This window comes from Glycine max, chromosome 15, assembly GCF_000004515.6.
Source record: "Glycine max cultivar Williams 82 chromosome 15, Glycine_max_v4.0, whole genome shotgun sequence".
In the NCBI taxonomy this organism is placed as follows: domain Eukaryota; kingdom Viridiplantae; phylum Streptophyta; class Magnoliopsida; order Fabales; family Fabaceae; genus Glycine; species Glycine max.
The window spans coordinates 17,047,013-17,063,785 of NC_038251.2; the positions used below are offsets into that span (position 1 = coordinate 17,047,013).

A 16,773-nucleotide genomic window follows, 5' to 3' on the forward strand; every position below is an offset into this window, starting at 1 on the left:
TTTTTTTTACTCTAAGCTGTTTATTGTATTTAACTATCACTAAGACTGAAAACTCCTATGAAAAACACACTTAAAATTTAAACCTTGAGTCAAATTTTTTTAAACTAAACAACCTTTTGAAACAAAACTCTAAAATGTGAAAACTCTTTTTCCAGAATTGTTAGCATTTTCGTTTTGAGCTTAGAACAGTTCTTCATTCTGAACTGTTTCTTTTTGAACTTATATAAGAACTCTCTTTACTTTCAAAAAGGAATCAAAGTTTGTAAAAACATAATTCAACCCTCATTCTTGTGATATTTTCGTCACTTCATTTATTTTATAAAAGGGGAAATTGCGTAAGGGTTTTGTTTTATCTTTTGTCTTTTTCATGATTTTTGAGAGCTTTAAGTGAGTAAGGGGCCAAATGAGAGGATTTTGACTACAGAAGGACGTAGAAAGCATCATTAAGGATAATTACTATAATTTTTCTCCCTCTTTGTAATCTTTATGTCTCTTATTAAGTTGTTTGGCTTATTCATGACCATGAGTGGCTAATCCTTCTTAGTCCATGTTACCTTTGTTATGAGAAATTTTCTAAGGTGAGAGCTTAGATGAATTTTGATATATATCATTTTGATGACGAGAAAATATAGCAAGGTTAAGATCAGACTAAAATATTTAGTGTGTGTCCAAAATGTCAAAATGGTTATCAAAATAATAATTTTTGATGAGGCTGAAATTTTGATTAAATGCATTAAGCACGTGGAAGGAAAAAGTGCTCAGAATGAAGTCTAAATTTGAATTTGAAATAGTAGTTGCAGTGGTTGACGAAAAGGATTATGTCAAGACATTAAACGCCATTAGGTCTAAGTAATTAGGAACTTGTTGTACATGTGTCAAAAATTTATAATTAAACAGTTAGTAGTAGAAGCCTATAAATAAAGACTTCTGACAACCATTTTTGTAGGATTGAATTACTACCACTCAAATCCCGAATTACCAACAATGATGCACTCGAAAATGGGTCTCGGTTCAAAGGTCATAATGTATGTATTCATTCTAATTTTAATAAATTTTTGTCCCGTTTAATTTTATGCATCTTTCTAAACTCTTTACTCTTTCCAATCTCCATTTCTTCTCTAAACTATACTTTTATCCTATCTCCTTTGCTTGTTATCATCAAATTCATAAAGAGATTGAATGATTAGAATTATTATAAAAACTATTACTATCGAAAGACACTATTATAAAAAAAATGTTACTATAGGAATTGTCAGAGAAACTATTTACATAAAATCCTTTACTATGGATATTACTATTGAGATTATTATCATTATTTTCGTCAATACTTAGACAATTCTCTTAAGTTGAAAACTATAATTACTTTTTCGATTAAAAAGAACTTACAATCAAAAATGAATTATATGTTTCACTCTTAAAAATTTATTTGTTAATAAAATCAATAGTGAAACTTAACTTCTTAGAAATAAAAAATATTTTTAAAAATCTATTTATGATTTTCATGATTAATCGTCCAAGATAGTGATGTAATTCTACCTTAAACTCCAATTTTGATTCTTAATAAAGTTCTTGTTATTTAGTAAATTGAATTTTTTCTTTGTTTTTATTATCTTTTTAGAATCGATCACTTTAAACCTTTGTTAATTACTTATTTATGATCAATTTCTTGTAATTAACTGAATTGAAAAATGATTGAATGCATACAAATTGCATGACCAAACCTTTTGTGTGAATTTCTAGCGTATTAAATTTTTTTAATCAATTTCTCTGTGAATATCGTTTGCCCTAAATTAATTCACCTATGATCAATTGGGAACTAAGTTAGGGGAAACAATGTTGCTAACTATGGACAATCATTAACTGCGAATTTAAAAGGGCTAGTAATTGAAATTGTTAAGGAATTTTATTGGAATTAGAATTGGGGGAAAGAGGTACATGCCAATCACAATCCTAGGTTGCACTATAGTTATTGTTTTTATTGAAATTGTTTTCACACTAAATTTTCCTGCTTTGATATTGAACACAACTCCTTTTCAATTGTTTAATTTATTGCAAATTAAATTAATTGCAGAAAAATAAATGCATATCAATTTTAAAGAGTGGTCAAAGAAGCCAATCTCCTTTTCTCAAATCCCAAAAAAAAAAAAAAACGGTACCACCCTAAGCCAGCAAAAGAGAAAAACTAAGCTGATCAATATAGTTACGGGATGATTCCTTGATTGTGGAAATTTCTTCCTGTAGAGTATGCATGTTGTCCTGGGCCCTAAGCAAAGAATCTGTAAGCCATTTCATTTCTGGCAGGTCCACTAAAGATAAAGCTTGCTTCAATTTGCATAGCCCTAGGAAGGGTTCCTTCAAAGTGTTTCTGTCATTCACAACATCAAACATTTCAGGTTCATCAGGTTTGGCCTGAGACAATATTTCTTCCCCAACCCCTCCTCTCTCTGCACCCCTTCGTTCCCTCTCCGCGAATCCCCACAACAGTTGGTTCAAGGTGGAAGTCGCCGCCGGCATCCATGGCGGAGGCTGCCGACCCAAGGCCGGAAACAAAGAAGAGGAAAGTAGAAGAAATAGAAGAAATGGGTAATTAAGAAAAAAATAAGCATAAAAAGAAAAAAAAAATGTTAACAAAAATTAAGCCATCAGATGAAAATTAAAAAAAATCAAACCGTAAATATTTACTTTCCTACCATGCTAAAGTTTTTTACTTATGTATGCTCCTCAATTGATAATACAATAGCATTATCTTCTGAATTATATCCTTCCCTGTCGGGCCCAAAAACCATGCCTATTGCAAAAAGAAAATATTAAAATGCGTCAAGTTTGATGATAATATTCCTCAACACTGAATCAGTAAAATCAAACTAATTTTTGTGGCTCAGCTCGGTTAACCTTAATTGACATACAGAGTTAATATTTCATAATTGAATTATCACATAGTTCTATTTTTTAAATGAAAATTAATTTTAAATTCTGAATATAAACTAATTTTATATTTATTATAGATCAACAAATCAACCAACTGAGCTAATTTCCTTTTATAAATCTTGGTATATTTTAATGGCTAATGAAGTTTTAAATTGTAGTTATAATTTCATATATAATAACGATAAAAATTCTATATATTAGAAAAAACTAACAAATATATTGATATAGGCGTAATTACCGTTGCAATGTATTAAAAAACTTCAAAAACCAAATCATGCCAATTTGATTGTAGTCGAGATCAGAATATAAAGAGTAAATTCAAGAGTAAAATAATTAAAACTTAAATTTTAATTCATCAAAATTATTATTTTTTATTAATTTTTTAAAGAAAAAAATGTCACTTAATTAATAAAAAAGTCAATATATTAACAAAAATATTAAATATAAATTTTATCTAAAATATAAATCTATCAGAATTAATTTCATGCCTCCCCTGTTTGGTCCTATTTTTTAATTAGTTTATGAAAAGGTGTCTCACTGGTATATACTTATATTAGTCCTTACAATTAGCATTATTATTTATTGTGTAAGACAAAAATAAATTATATAAAAAAAACTGTGATTTAAACTGTGATTTATTTTATTTTTTTTACTTTTACGACTTTAAAGTCGTAAGAGTTTTTTTTTTGTATTTTTTTCGGTTAACACCATGGTTGTGTAACTAATTTACACCAAGGCAAAGCTTGTGTTTTGTTTAAATGACACTCAAATATAAAACTGACTTTCTTTTGTGTGTTAAATTGGTAAAAAAAAATCGACAAAAAGAAAAGAATGTGTAGAACAATTAAAATAAATTAAACTAAACAATAAAGAGAAGATTTGACAAGAACATGTGAAGAAAAGAATATTTTAGGGAGAAAATGATTTGATAAAGAAAAAATAATACAGAAAAGTAATTTGACAAAATAAATCCACAGAAAATTAAAATTGTTAGAAAGTACATGAAAACTGAAATTTAAAATGAGAAATTTAAAGGTGTAAAATTATAGATTGATAGAAAATAAAAGAGTGTGAAACGTACAATGCAAGAAAGGAAATAATGACAAGAAAGAGTGTTAATATTATTTTTTAATATTAGTAATAAAACATTTTAATGTTTTTGTTAAATAAATATGTAGTATATTTTAATATTTTTATTTAAATTAAGTCTTTTTAATTATTTTTTTAATTTATAAAATAAATAATAATTCTTAACATTAGTAAAAAATATTAAATAAAACTAACAAAGAAAACATACATTAATTCATTAAATAATTAAAAAAATAGTTATGATTTAAAAAATATTAAAAAAAACTATTTATGATTTAAAAAAAGATTATATAGTCATTTTCGTCCTTAAATGTGTAGAGCGTTGAAAACTTCATCCTCAAAGATAAAAATTTAAATTTTAGTCTTCGAAGGAAAAAGAAATGCGACAAATTCATCTATCCGTTACAAGCATAACATTACAATAAACACTAAAAAAATAAAAAATTGAACATAAGTTAGAACAAACATAACAATAAGCATAATATTGATTAGTAAACTTAATCTGTATGTTGCTTTGATATTTCTTTGATAACATTAGGTAATGACAAAATCAAGTTAAGTCCCATTTTTATAAGAATTAACTTAACGGCTGTACATTTTTATTTGAGTATCATATTTTGAACGGTCACATAAGAAACTTTAGACTAATAGACAAATTATACTTATTAATTAATATGATGCTTATTATTATATTTGTTCTAACTTATGCTTATTCTTAATTTTTTAAGTATTTATTGTAATGTTATGCTTGTAATAATTAAAAAAGAAAAAAATGAAGATCAAATTATATTTTGGATAAATAACAATTTTTTTCCTTAGATATATAAAATGCTATCAAATTCGTGTATGAATGTTCTTTCATTAATGATAACAAATGAAAATTAAGGAATGAATAAATTTGTCATAGTTTTTCCTAATGTCAAAAATTTAAATTTTTATTTTCCGAGGAAGAATTAATTAACAACATTATGGACGAAAATAAGCATTTATTCAAAAAAATATAAAAAATATAAAATGAAAATAAAAAAGAAAACATTAATTCATTAAATCCCAAATGATCGTTTGCCCCATCATCATGAGTCTTCTTCGTTCTTATCGGTAAAAAAAAATCTAATATATTTAATTTTTTTTAAGTCCCACGTTATCTCTAAGTGCAAGCTTTATTGTACAAAAAAATCTGAATCCCCATCACTTTCCCCATCCCATGTGTGTCCCTGTCAGAGTATGATATGAGGAACTAACTCTATAAATAAAACTTTCTGAATCAAACACATCACACACACGTAACTTCATCTGGGTTGCAGGGAAAAAGAAAAATAAAATGGGTTCCGATAATACCAACTTGGAGTTCTTGAAGGAGATCGGTTTGGGCTCCTCCAACATTGGTTCTTACATTAATGGCCAATGGAAAGCCACTGGTTCTTCTGTCACTTCTGTTAATCCTTCTAACAATCAGGTTCACCTTCTCATATTTTTTTTTTCAATTTCTATTGTTTATTTTGTGAGGCTTTGTTGGTTTTTGTTTTCATGTGTATGTGATTATTGGTTATTGGTGATTTGAAATTAGAGCATAGCTCAAGTGACTGAAGCGACTTTGCAAGATTATGAGGAGGGATTGCAAGCTTGCAGTGAAGCAGCCAAGACATGGATGACTGTGAGTTTTTTGTTTTTAAAAAAAGAACATTTTTTTAATACTTTATTTGGGGGGGTTATTTTTTGTGTTTTAGTTACATGGTAGAGTTGGTAGATAGTACTGCATCTATGTGTTATTGGAAGCTAATTGAAACTAATTGAGGATGTGATTGTAATGTTATTGCAGATTCCGGCACCGAAGAGAGGTGAGATTGTGAGACAGATTGGTGAAGCATTGAGGGCCAAGTTGGATCCTTTGGGTAGACTGGTGTCTCTTGAGATGGGAAAAATTCTCCCAGAAGGAATTGGGGAAGTTCAGGTATCACAATTATAACTGTTCTGCAACTTTTTTTGACATATTATCAGGTTTGACAGCATAGAAATCAGAGTTTAGATTGTGTATAATACTATAACACTTCTTTGATGGAAACTAAATCAAGATAATTGGTGGTGAACTTCAGGTATTTCTAATTAGAACAGTGTGATGTATTCAGGGACATCCAAATTTATGTCGTTTTGATGAAATTTTATGTCCTCTAGCTGATTATCTGGTGATTTTCATCTCTAATGTTCTTAGAAATGTGAAGGGATTTGATGTTTTTTCATGGGGGTCTTCCTGAGCAACTGCACATATCTAACTACATTTACATTTTTTTTCATCGATCACTTATTTTTTCACCTAATCAAAAGATTCTGTTATCAGAAGATAATTCTAATTTTTATTCCAAAATAAAATGGCTGTTCTATTCAGTTTTTTTTAAGTATATTGCTTATATTTCAGAATTTTCTATATTCACTGCATCATCTTGGCTTAGGCCATATATCTGGTTATCTGAGGATGGTTGCTTTTCAAAGTTACTTCATTCTTTCTATTGGGAGCATTCCATAAATGTTTAGTGTGTATATAGGCTAACTGCACTCTGAAAGCATTTGAGTGTTTTTTCTAATTATGCACATAACTAAATTAACCACATACACCATGGGAAAGAGAAAATTATTGTGTGAAAGATTTTGCACATAACATTTTTATATGATATAGTTTGTGATCTTTCTATCCATCGCAGGAAATTATTGATATGTGTGATTATTGTGTTGGGCTAAGCAGACAATTGAATGGATCAATTATACCATCAGAACGTAAGATTGTTGTGTATCTATATTAATTGTTCATCTTTTCTTTTTAATCCTTCTGGTTACATAGTTATTTAAAATCATATGTTGTTAGTGATAGTCTCTTGTTTTTTTTTTTTTTCTGATTTCTCCATGATATTCCAATTTTGAGTTATTGTGTTCTTCTACTTGCTTTTTAACAGGTCCAGATCATATGATGTTTGAGGTGCGTATTTAAAGTATAACTATTCACTGACTTTTGTACTGATTTATATGATATTAACTGTAACACATACTTTTACACCACAGGTATGGAACCCACTAGGAATAGTTGGTGTAATCACTGCTTTCAACTTTCCATGCGCTGTTCTAGGTATGTATTTTCTCATCCTGTCTTAATGAACATAGCAACAAGTTCCTTTGGATCTTAGATTCAGTTCAACATTACTTATAATCAGATTGAAAATGTTAGTGCATTCATTCACTGCCATTTTGTCATCTAATTTTGGCATGTATTTTAAACTTTACCTGAAAATATGTTGTGTCTAGGAGTCATCTTGATCTGTAAGCAACTAGATTGTGTGTGAACTGTTATTCTGATAAAAGCTTGCAATATCATCAATTCATTAAACTTCTTATTATCAATTTCATCTCCATGTTTGAATCATTTTCATTTGTTGATATGTTTTAGCTTTATGTTACTTTTAAGCTGCTCTTCAATCTTCATATAATACAAAAGTAAGTCAGAATGGGGATTGTGACGTTGAATCTTTGTAAATTAAACATACTACTGGTTTCATTACTGACTCCTACTTTAAATAAATGGATGGGTGCCAACATATATGAGCACATAGCTTTCTTGAAGTTTTTCCATCTAGTTTGACTGCATTTTGCATCATACAGTCCTACTTTAAATAACGTTTTAATGTTTTTATTATAACTAAAACATGTTCATTTCTGTTGTGCCTCAGGATGGAATGCTTGCATTGCTTTAGTCTGTGGTAACTGTGTTGTGTGGTATGTCTATATATCTATCTCTGTATATTTTATGAGATTACTCAACTGGACATTTTTAAGTCAGATCATGATTGTTTTGTTAATATTTCATGACCTCTACAATATTTTGTTCTCTATTTTCATGTGACAATTGGCTTTGATCGAGATATTTCATTTACAAAACTGGTTGGAATAATGCTATATGTGAACTTCAGATCAATTTTCATTGGTCTTATTGTGTTCCACCATTTTCTTTCACTTGAACTAGTGTAGGAACCCATGCTTCAGTTAGACTCTCAACTCTATTTAACCAATACTTCAGTTCTTGATGCACTAGTGTTTAGTTGTATGTATTCTATTAGCACCAATTTGTATGATTGGTCAGAAACAGAGATATAGTGAATGTCTTCCTTGACCTTTTGGCTTTCCTGCAACTACACATCTTGTTAGGGAAATTCACCTCTTTGATGGATCTCTAATCCAATTTAAACGTATTAGTTGAATATATCTTGGATGACAAAATGTTGTTGCTAGACAAGCTGAAAGTTTCGGAGATAATATGCCCTCCAACTTCTCCAATTGCACTTCCAGTTCCTTTGACTTATTTTCTTTTTCCGAAGTCCCAATGACATCAACCCATGAAGCCTAACTCTCATAGTGGAATAAGGCTTGGTGGTGGTGGTGGTTTTTATTGTTGTTCATGAAATGGTAACGATTAAAGCACTATATATTTTTGTAGTTCAATCATCCTTGATTTCTAATTTATCTCCATAATGGTTGCATACTTCATGCTTATCTCCATGTTGGCATGTTGCTCTTTGCCTACCCTTCAGCCCCCTCCCCCCCAAAAAGTTCATATAATATACACAGCCAAGAAAGAAGGCATGATGATAAAATTATCTTTGTTGGTGCAATTACATAGATCTGTTTGGATTTTTATGTGATATATGTTCACTTGCCAGATTCTTGAGTGTTTCAAATTTTCAATGACAATCGTGTTATCTTTTTAATATATGTTTTTCTATGACATCCATTAAAGGAAGGGTGCTCCAACAACTCCTTTGATAACTATTGCTGTGACAAAGCTAGTAGCTGAAGTTCTTGAGAGGAACAAATTACCTGGTGCAATATTCACCTCTTTCTGTGGAGGTGCTGACATTGGTCAGGCAATAGCAAAAGACACCCGCATTCCCCTGGTTTCATTTACTGGAAGTTCAAAGGTATGTTATGTACTAAGTAGTTGGACATGATATTTTATACAGGAAACAATTCAACTAATTGAATAGGATGTATAAATTTATAGTGTTAAAAGATGTTGATGTCACCTTAATAGTGCTCAGTTTAGTTGCCTATGGTACTAGTGGTATCAGTCTTATTGCAGTCACTGTCTAACACACTAAAATATCACCCTTTTAGTGAAATTACTTCCATGTGTCATGTACTGTGTAATCATGTATGTTGCTCTTGTGCCCCCTATTAAAACAAAACTATGCAAACATATCTATGCTGTTTAGTTCATAATGATGCGTTCCTGTTATATAGGTTGGCTTGATGGTCCAGCAAACAGTTAATGAGAGATTTGGCAAATGCTTGCTTGAGTTAAGTGGTAACAATGCAATAATAGTCATGGATGATGCAGATATCAAATTGGCTGTACGATCTATTTTGTTTGCAGCTGTGGGTACTGCTGGTCAGCGGTGTACAACTTGCCGTAGACTGGTATTAGAACCAATTTAAAAAATTGAATTTCATAGTTTTTAATGCAATCACATGTGATTTTTAGAAGGTATATTTAATTTTTCATTTAGCTTCCTTGTACTGCAGTTTCTGCATGAAAGTATTTACGCAGATGTACTAGACCAACTTATTGGAGTCTACAAACAAGTCAAAATTGGGAATCCCTTGGAGAAGGGGACTCTAGTTGGGCCCTTGCATACTCCTACTTCAGTGGAAAACTTTCAGAAGGGTATTTCAGTCATAAAATCTCAGGTATGTTTCATTTCACTATTTTCTAGTTATGTTAAATATTTAGGGGATGTAACCTTCCATTTCATATCTGTAATTTTGCTCAGTAAGATATGCAGGCTTTTGCTCATACATATACAATGGATTGGATGCTTGTATTCTGTGTAGAGATAATTTACTTGATACTCTGATTATCAGGGAGGGAAGATCCTAACAGGTGGATCTGTATTAGAGTCAGCAGGAAATTTTGTACAACCAACAATTGTTGAGATTTCTCCCGATGCTCCTGTAGTTAAAGAAGAATTGTTTGGTCCAGTTCTGTATGTTATGAAATTTCAGGTAGCATATATTCTATATCTTCTTTCATTGGACTATTTATTTTGGAGTTTAATTTATGATTGAACTTCATGATTTTCTACTTAGACTCTGGAAGAAGCAATTGCCTTGAACAATTCTGTACCTCAAGGATTAAGTAGTTCAATCTTTACCCAAAGACCTGGAACTATATTCAAGTGGATTGGGTAAGTACTTACAAACTTATTTTTGTCCTATCCTTTCGATCTCTGCTGATGAGTTTGGCCTACACACTTCAGTACTTGACTAACACTCCTATAAGATGTTTGTGGTGATTTATAGTTGCATAAATAGTATATTTTACTTGTTCATGGGTGTGAATATGGTGCAGGCCACGAGGTAGTGATTGTGGTATAGTGAATGCAAACATACCTACAAATGGAGCTGAGATTGGTGGTGCCTTTGGTGGAGAAAAGGCGACCGGTGGTGGCCGTGAGGCGGGAAGTGACTCGTGGAAGCAATACATGCGGCGTTCTACATGGTAAGTCTTGTTGAATTTATGATGTTTCATTTCTTGGTTATAAGTTCTATTAATGACATTATAATTGCTGTCCTTGGCAGTACCATCAATTATGGAAGTGAACTACCATTAGCTCAGGGAATAAACTTTGGCTAGAAAGCTATCCTTGCAAATGAAACTGCACAAATAATGCGATTTTGCAGCCCGAAAGAGAGATGTTAGTCTGGCTGACATGGGTTCAAAGTGTTGTATTAACAAGATCTGCCTGCTGTAAGGATGGTACCTTCACATGACAGTTTCAATGTATAAGATATCTTAAATCTTAAATAAATTTAGCTGCAAAAGTTCTTATTTCCCAGTCAAAATGTTTGATGTTTAAATTCATGTGTTAAGTATGTTTTTGGTTTTAGACAATATAAAAAAAATATTTTAAAATTGCTATAAAAAATTAAACTTTTCAAAAGGATAATATAATATTAGACAGGGTTAAAATGACTCAAAAGTAAAACTCAAACCCGTCCTCAACATATACTGAGTTTAATTTCTTAAACCTAAATTCGTCAACAGCTATTTCAATATGTTGGTGGGATAGCAAGGGTCATGAACATCCCTAACTAACAGTACGTGCAGTCTCAATTATTTGGCATTGGCATTGATAATGAAGCGATAAGATTATTTGACATTGATTTAAAATGAGAACAAAGGAGAAAGAAAAAAATTAGTTCAATAAAAGGTATAAAGAAATATATTATTAACTTGATCTTGATTTACATAAAACAGTCATTAAATTATATTATTATTATTTAAATAAAAATTAAATTTACAATGGAATAGGGTTCCGTTGAATATTTACTCTTACAATTGTTTTTAGTTTTTTAGTCCCTTAAAATGATTAAAAATTAAAATTAAAAACGGGAAAAAGATTAAGGGTTAAATAGAAATTCTAAAAAATAGTAATTCCTTCAATTTATCTACTCACGTCTTATAAATATGCATTTCATTTTTGAATGAAAAGTTTCTAGGAATTATTCACATTTTCAGGAGTTGTTCCTTACTCAATAAGCCATATACTTGATTTTGTTAACCACGTGTCTTTTTTAAATCTACTTTTTTCATCTTTGATTCTAAATTAAATTTTAATATTTTCTTAACAAATTATCAATAATTAAAAATAATGTTGTATCATAATATAAATTATTTATCATAAATGCGTAATATATTTTATATGTTTAAAAATATTTATTTATTAGAATTACATTTATAATATAATTTATATATTTAAAAATGGTTATTATTGTTAAAAAATAATGTATCAAAAGAAGTATTATATTTTTTTCCATGTTAAATTCATAAAATATTTTTACATAATAAAGTGTTTATATTTGCTCACGTATATTAAAATTGGAGAAATAATAATAATAATAATAATAATAATAATAATAATAATAATAATAATAATAATAATAATAATAATAATAAATTTAGTAAATCACGTCTCATATATACTAATTAATTGTTGGGAAAAAAAATACTTTATCTATAATGCTTATTTATTTTAACAGCTATTCAATATATACTATATTAGTGATAATTACATATTAATAATTTTTGAAACACTATCAAACTTGTACACTATAAATAATTACAAATGATAAATAGTTAAAGATTAAACCTTTAGTTTTTTTTTAAATATGGTATTTTTTTTAAAAAAAAAATTAAATATCACAAGTAAATGCATAATAACTAATCAATGAAGCATGAACTCAAATATTTACTAATGCAATTATCTTTTTGCTACTACCTAATGATCAAAGGACATAAATAAAGAATGATGAAGAATAAGGAAAATGGAAAAAAAAAGGAAAAATGTAAGAGTGCAAAGACGGTAAAAAAAAATAGAAACAAGATGTATTACACTTGCTCCCATGAAAAGGATATATAAGAAAATGATTTTAATATTTTTATTTTTCTTCCTTTGGTGGTAGTCAAGTTTTTTTAAGAATATTTTCATCATCAACATTATTGTATAAAATAGATTAATTAATTAATTTAACATTCCACACATATTAATAGCATATAAGATAATAACTTGATTTGGACACAAGATTTGAGACTAAAATGACAGTACATATTAAGCTCATGGACTAAAATAACACTACATGTTAAGATCAAGGACCAAAATATTAGTAAGTGCTTAAGTTTAGAGACTAAAATGATAATAAATAGTTAAGTTTAAGATCCAAATTGAAAAGTCAATTTTTTCACACTTGGCAATCCCATACAGCCACCAGCTGCCACATCATCAACAAAGCTATCACAGAGGCACGAAAGAGATTTAATGGTAGGACAAATTTGTTGTACTTTTTACACATTTGAGAATAATTTTAATTTTTTATCTTTCAGGAACCTAACTGTAACACCCTAATCGAATCACACCAGAATGAGAGAGATCTAGAGGTTCTGCATGTATAAGAATGTATAGTTGATGATGACTTAAATGAATTAATTGATACTACCTATACCCACAATATGCATTTACTTTTCGGTAGTCCATCACTTAAGAACTTTATAGTTAAGCGTCCTTGACTTTGAGTAGTTATGGGATGGGTGATCTTTTGAAAAGTTTCTGGGAAAGCATGTGAGTGAGAACAGAACACTCTGGAAAGTCTTGTATTGGTTTTTGGGGTCAATCATTGATCTTGAAAGCAAGCAAAACTAATTTTTGAGTTGTGTGAAGTATCACCGCGTGAAATACCGTAGTGTGAAAGTCGCTGAAAAGTTGAAAATCAGAGATGTTACAAATGGTATTACAGCAGACCTTTCTTCCAGTACGGTGTGGTTCGAGTACAAACCAAGCAGAAACTAGTGGGCATGTAACACCCTGATTGAATTACATCATAATGAGAGGGATCTAGAGGCTGTGTAGGTATGAGACTGTACAATTGAGGATGAGTTAAAGGAAGTAATTAGTATTACCTATACCAACAAGATGCATCTACTTTTTGGTAGTCCATCACTTAAGAACTTCATAGTTAAGCGTGTTTGGCTTTGAGTAGTTATGGGATGAATGACCTTCTGGGAATTTTCTCGAAAAACGTTTGAGTGAGGACAAAACATGTTAAAAAGTTTTGTGTTGATTTGTGGGGTCAATCATTGATCTTGGAAGCAAGCATGCTGATTTCGATGTCTTAGAAAGGGATACCTATAGAGAGTTCTGATCGGTGGAGAGTTATGACCAACAAAGATGTTGTGGGAAGTGTCACTGTGTGAAGTACCGTAGTGTAGAAGCTGTTGAGAAGTTGAAAATCAAGGATGTTACACTACTTACTTAACAAATTCGAGTACAAATTTAGATATTTATCTTAAAAAAGTATAATTCACCATTAATTAAGAAAGGTAAACTTCTAAATTCTGGTAAGAACCACATTAACATTTTGCCTTTATATGGAATTCACAATGAACACATTTAGAAATTTTAAACATCCACACCCTTTTCTTCTTTTTTTTTGTACAAAATTTCACAATTATCTTAAATGCATGGAGAAGGACATTGCCCATTTATTGAACAATAAATACTCATAAACTTGAACTAAATTTAATAAGAGAACACAATTCAAATTTAACTATTGATGACTTTGACACATGGTAAAGATATTTGTACAAACAAGTGTTGCTTCAATTATGTACACACATGTTGTTATTCGTGTGCAACTGTTGGATAAATGTATTATTCATCTATACCTTTAATTTTAGGACTATAGCATGATATTAGAGCTAGCCTTTATAATATCAAAGCAATTGTCTCAAATAGCATGGTTTCCAATCTGATTTGAGTGAGCACAAGTTTGGTTCTAGCAGTTTTAGTAGCTCTCACAATTCAAATTTTCTATATGCAGTGAGATGGTTGGATTAAAATATCGCATAGGAATGGAAATTGGGAGAATTGGAAGCATATGGATAATGATACTTTGCTAGGATTCATAACAGCAAAAGCAAGTGGTCTCATTGTTTGTGATACTTCCAAGGTAAAATAAACTCTTAAACACAAACAAAAGTTAAATTGTTTCAATAGCATAATCAACATATTTTGGTTTAGGATATTGAATTGCAAAAGGAGCATGCATGCATGGTAACATTTTTAGTCTCTGAGATTTGGATAATAAATTTGTTAATGGCCAAAGGCTTCAAAAGGTATAAATATAGGTTATTACTGAAAGATGAAAGAACATAATTATTATGACTTGTTGAGATATAAGGTTGATTTGGTGGTTAAGAAGAAGGAGAAGGAGAAAAAAGTTGAGGGAGATGTTATGATCTTAGTGACTAATTCCTAGAATTTGAGGACTAGGGACCTCCTAAGAACAAAAAATGAGAAATAGAGATAATATTTCCTTGCTACCTCATACTCGTGTATATATATATATATATATATATATATATATATATATATATATATATATATATATATATATATATATATATAACATACATAGATGTTGAAAATAATAGAATGCAGAAATGACTAATAATAGAATGTAAATGGCATACAAGAATATTCCTAAAATCCGAACCAACCAATACTACAGTGCCAACATAACATTCCTTCTAAGAGAATTGGTTACACCTTCTTCAGACATAATCTTCTAGATGCTTTGGTGGAGTGATCTTCCTTTTGGGCCTTTTATTAATGTCCACAGTAGTATCCTGTTAGGCCATGGTTCATTTCCTATCATCCCTTATGCCATCTAAAAATACCTTGTCCTTAAGGTGATAGCTAACTTCCAAACTAGCCCAGTCTGCCTATTGAACCAGTACCATCAACCATGGCTCAACAGTAAAGCGATCCTAACTTGTATTGAGAATAGCAAGAGGTGTGATGATAAGTTAGTTGTCAACTTCTGTTGTCGGTAACGCCACCAACTAACTTGAATCTTTCGACAACTTGTGAAATGGTTTCAGAATTGAACAATGAAAAAATAGGGTGAATGTGAGACCCTACGAGTAGTTGGAGTTTGTAAGCTGCTCCAATATTTGAAATGGACCATAAAAATGCTTGGCAAGCTTGGAATAAGGTGCACCAGTATTTTGCATTTGCTTGTGGGGTCGTAGCTTGACCATAACCAAATCCCCAATCTTAAAATTCACCTCTCTTGTATGATTGTCAGCAAATTGCTTCATACGTTTTTGTGCCTTCATAAGTTTCTTTTTCAAACTGGCGAACACGACCTCCCTGTTAGTCAAAAAATCATCAACTACTTCAATATTGGATGTACCAACAAGATATTGTGGAAAGCTAGGAGGTTTCTTGTCAAAGGTAATTTCAAAAAGAGAAACACCAGTAGAATACCTGGATGTGTTGTAAGACCACTCAGCCTACATTAAGAATCTTCCCCAAGAAGATGGTTTATTATGCACAAATGACCACAAATATTGTTCTATAACACGATTCAACACCTCTATCTGTCCATCAAATTGGGAATGATATGCTGAACTCACCCCTAACTTGGTCCCACTCAATTTGAACAATTCTTGCACAAAACGACTGATAAATAATAGATCACGGTCTGAAACTAGGCTTCGAGGCATACCATGAAGTTTGCCAACAATATCCATGAAAAGAAGTGCAACTGTATGTGCAGTGTAATGGGGCTGCAACATCCCTAAATGAATGCCTTTGGAAAAATGACACACAACTACCAAAATGGTAGTATGACCATGGTAGGCAGGTAAGCCCACAATAAAATCCAAAGACAGGTATTCCCAAGGGCTAGGAGGAATGGGCAATGGGCAAAGTAAACATGCAGGCTTTCGTGTTTCATACTTAGTGTGCTAACAATTAAGGCAAGTTGCTACAAATTGTTGGACATCTTCCCTGATTCTAGGCCATGTGAAATTTTTCCCCAATCATGCTAAAGTCTTCATAATACCCATGTGTCCACCCGTGGGAGTTGTATGAAATTCCTCCAACAATGACATGATGAAAGGAAGCCCATTTGGTAACCAAATATGTCCTTTTTGAAGAATCAATTATTGGGCAATGGTGCAATCAGTATGAGCAGTTTGATCACTCTAAATAGCTTGTCGGAATGTGATAAAATTAGGATGAAGAGACAATTCACATTTGAGCTCCTGTAAAAATGTGAAATTAGGCATAGATAACTCGAGTAATTCTTCGGTAGGAGTCTTAGGGATTCGAGATAAGGCATTTGCAACCAAATTTTACTTTCCCAATCAATCTT

At 30.7% G+C, this 16,773-nt stretch overlaps 1 protein-coding gene across 1 annotated transcript; it reads left to right on the forward strand.

Moving 5' to 3' along the window:
* Positions 1 to 5,190: 5,190 nt before the first annotated feature.
* Positions 5,191 to 10,892, forward strand: ALDH7B2 (aldehyde dehydrogenase family 7 member B2). The gene is made up of 14 exons (XM_003546464.5): positions 5,191 to 5,473; positions 5,585 to 5,671; positions 5,837 to 5,968; positions 6,714 to 6,786; positions 6,963 to 6,985; positions 7,069 to 7,132; positions 7,731 to 7,776; positions 8,795 to 8,975; positions 9,298 to 9,474; positions 9,580 to 9,744; positions 9,919 to 10,059; positions 10,144 to 10,241; positions 10,406 to 10,555; positions 10,636 to 10,892. Exons 1-14 carry the CDS (start codon positions 5,339 to 5,341, stop codon positions 10,688 to 10,690), a joined length of 1,527 nt encoding a protein of 508 aa, XP_003546512.1. The 5' UTR covers positions 5,191 to 5,338; the 3' UTR covers positions 10,691 to 10,892.
* Positions 10,893 to 16,773: the final 5,881 nt, after the last annotated feature.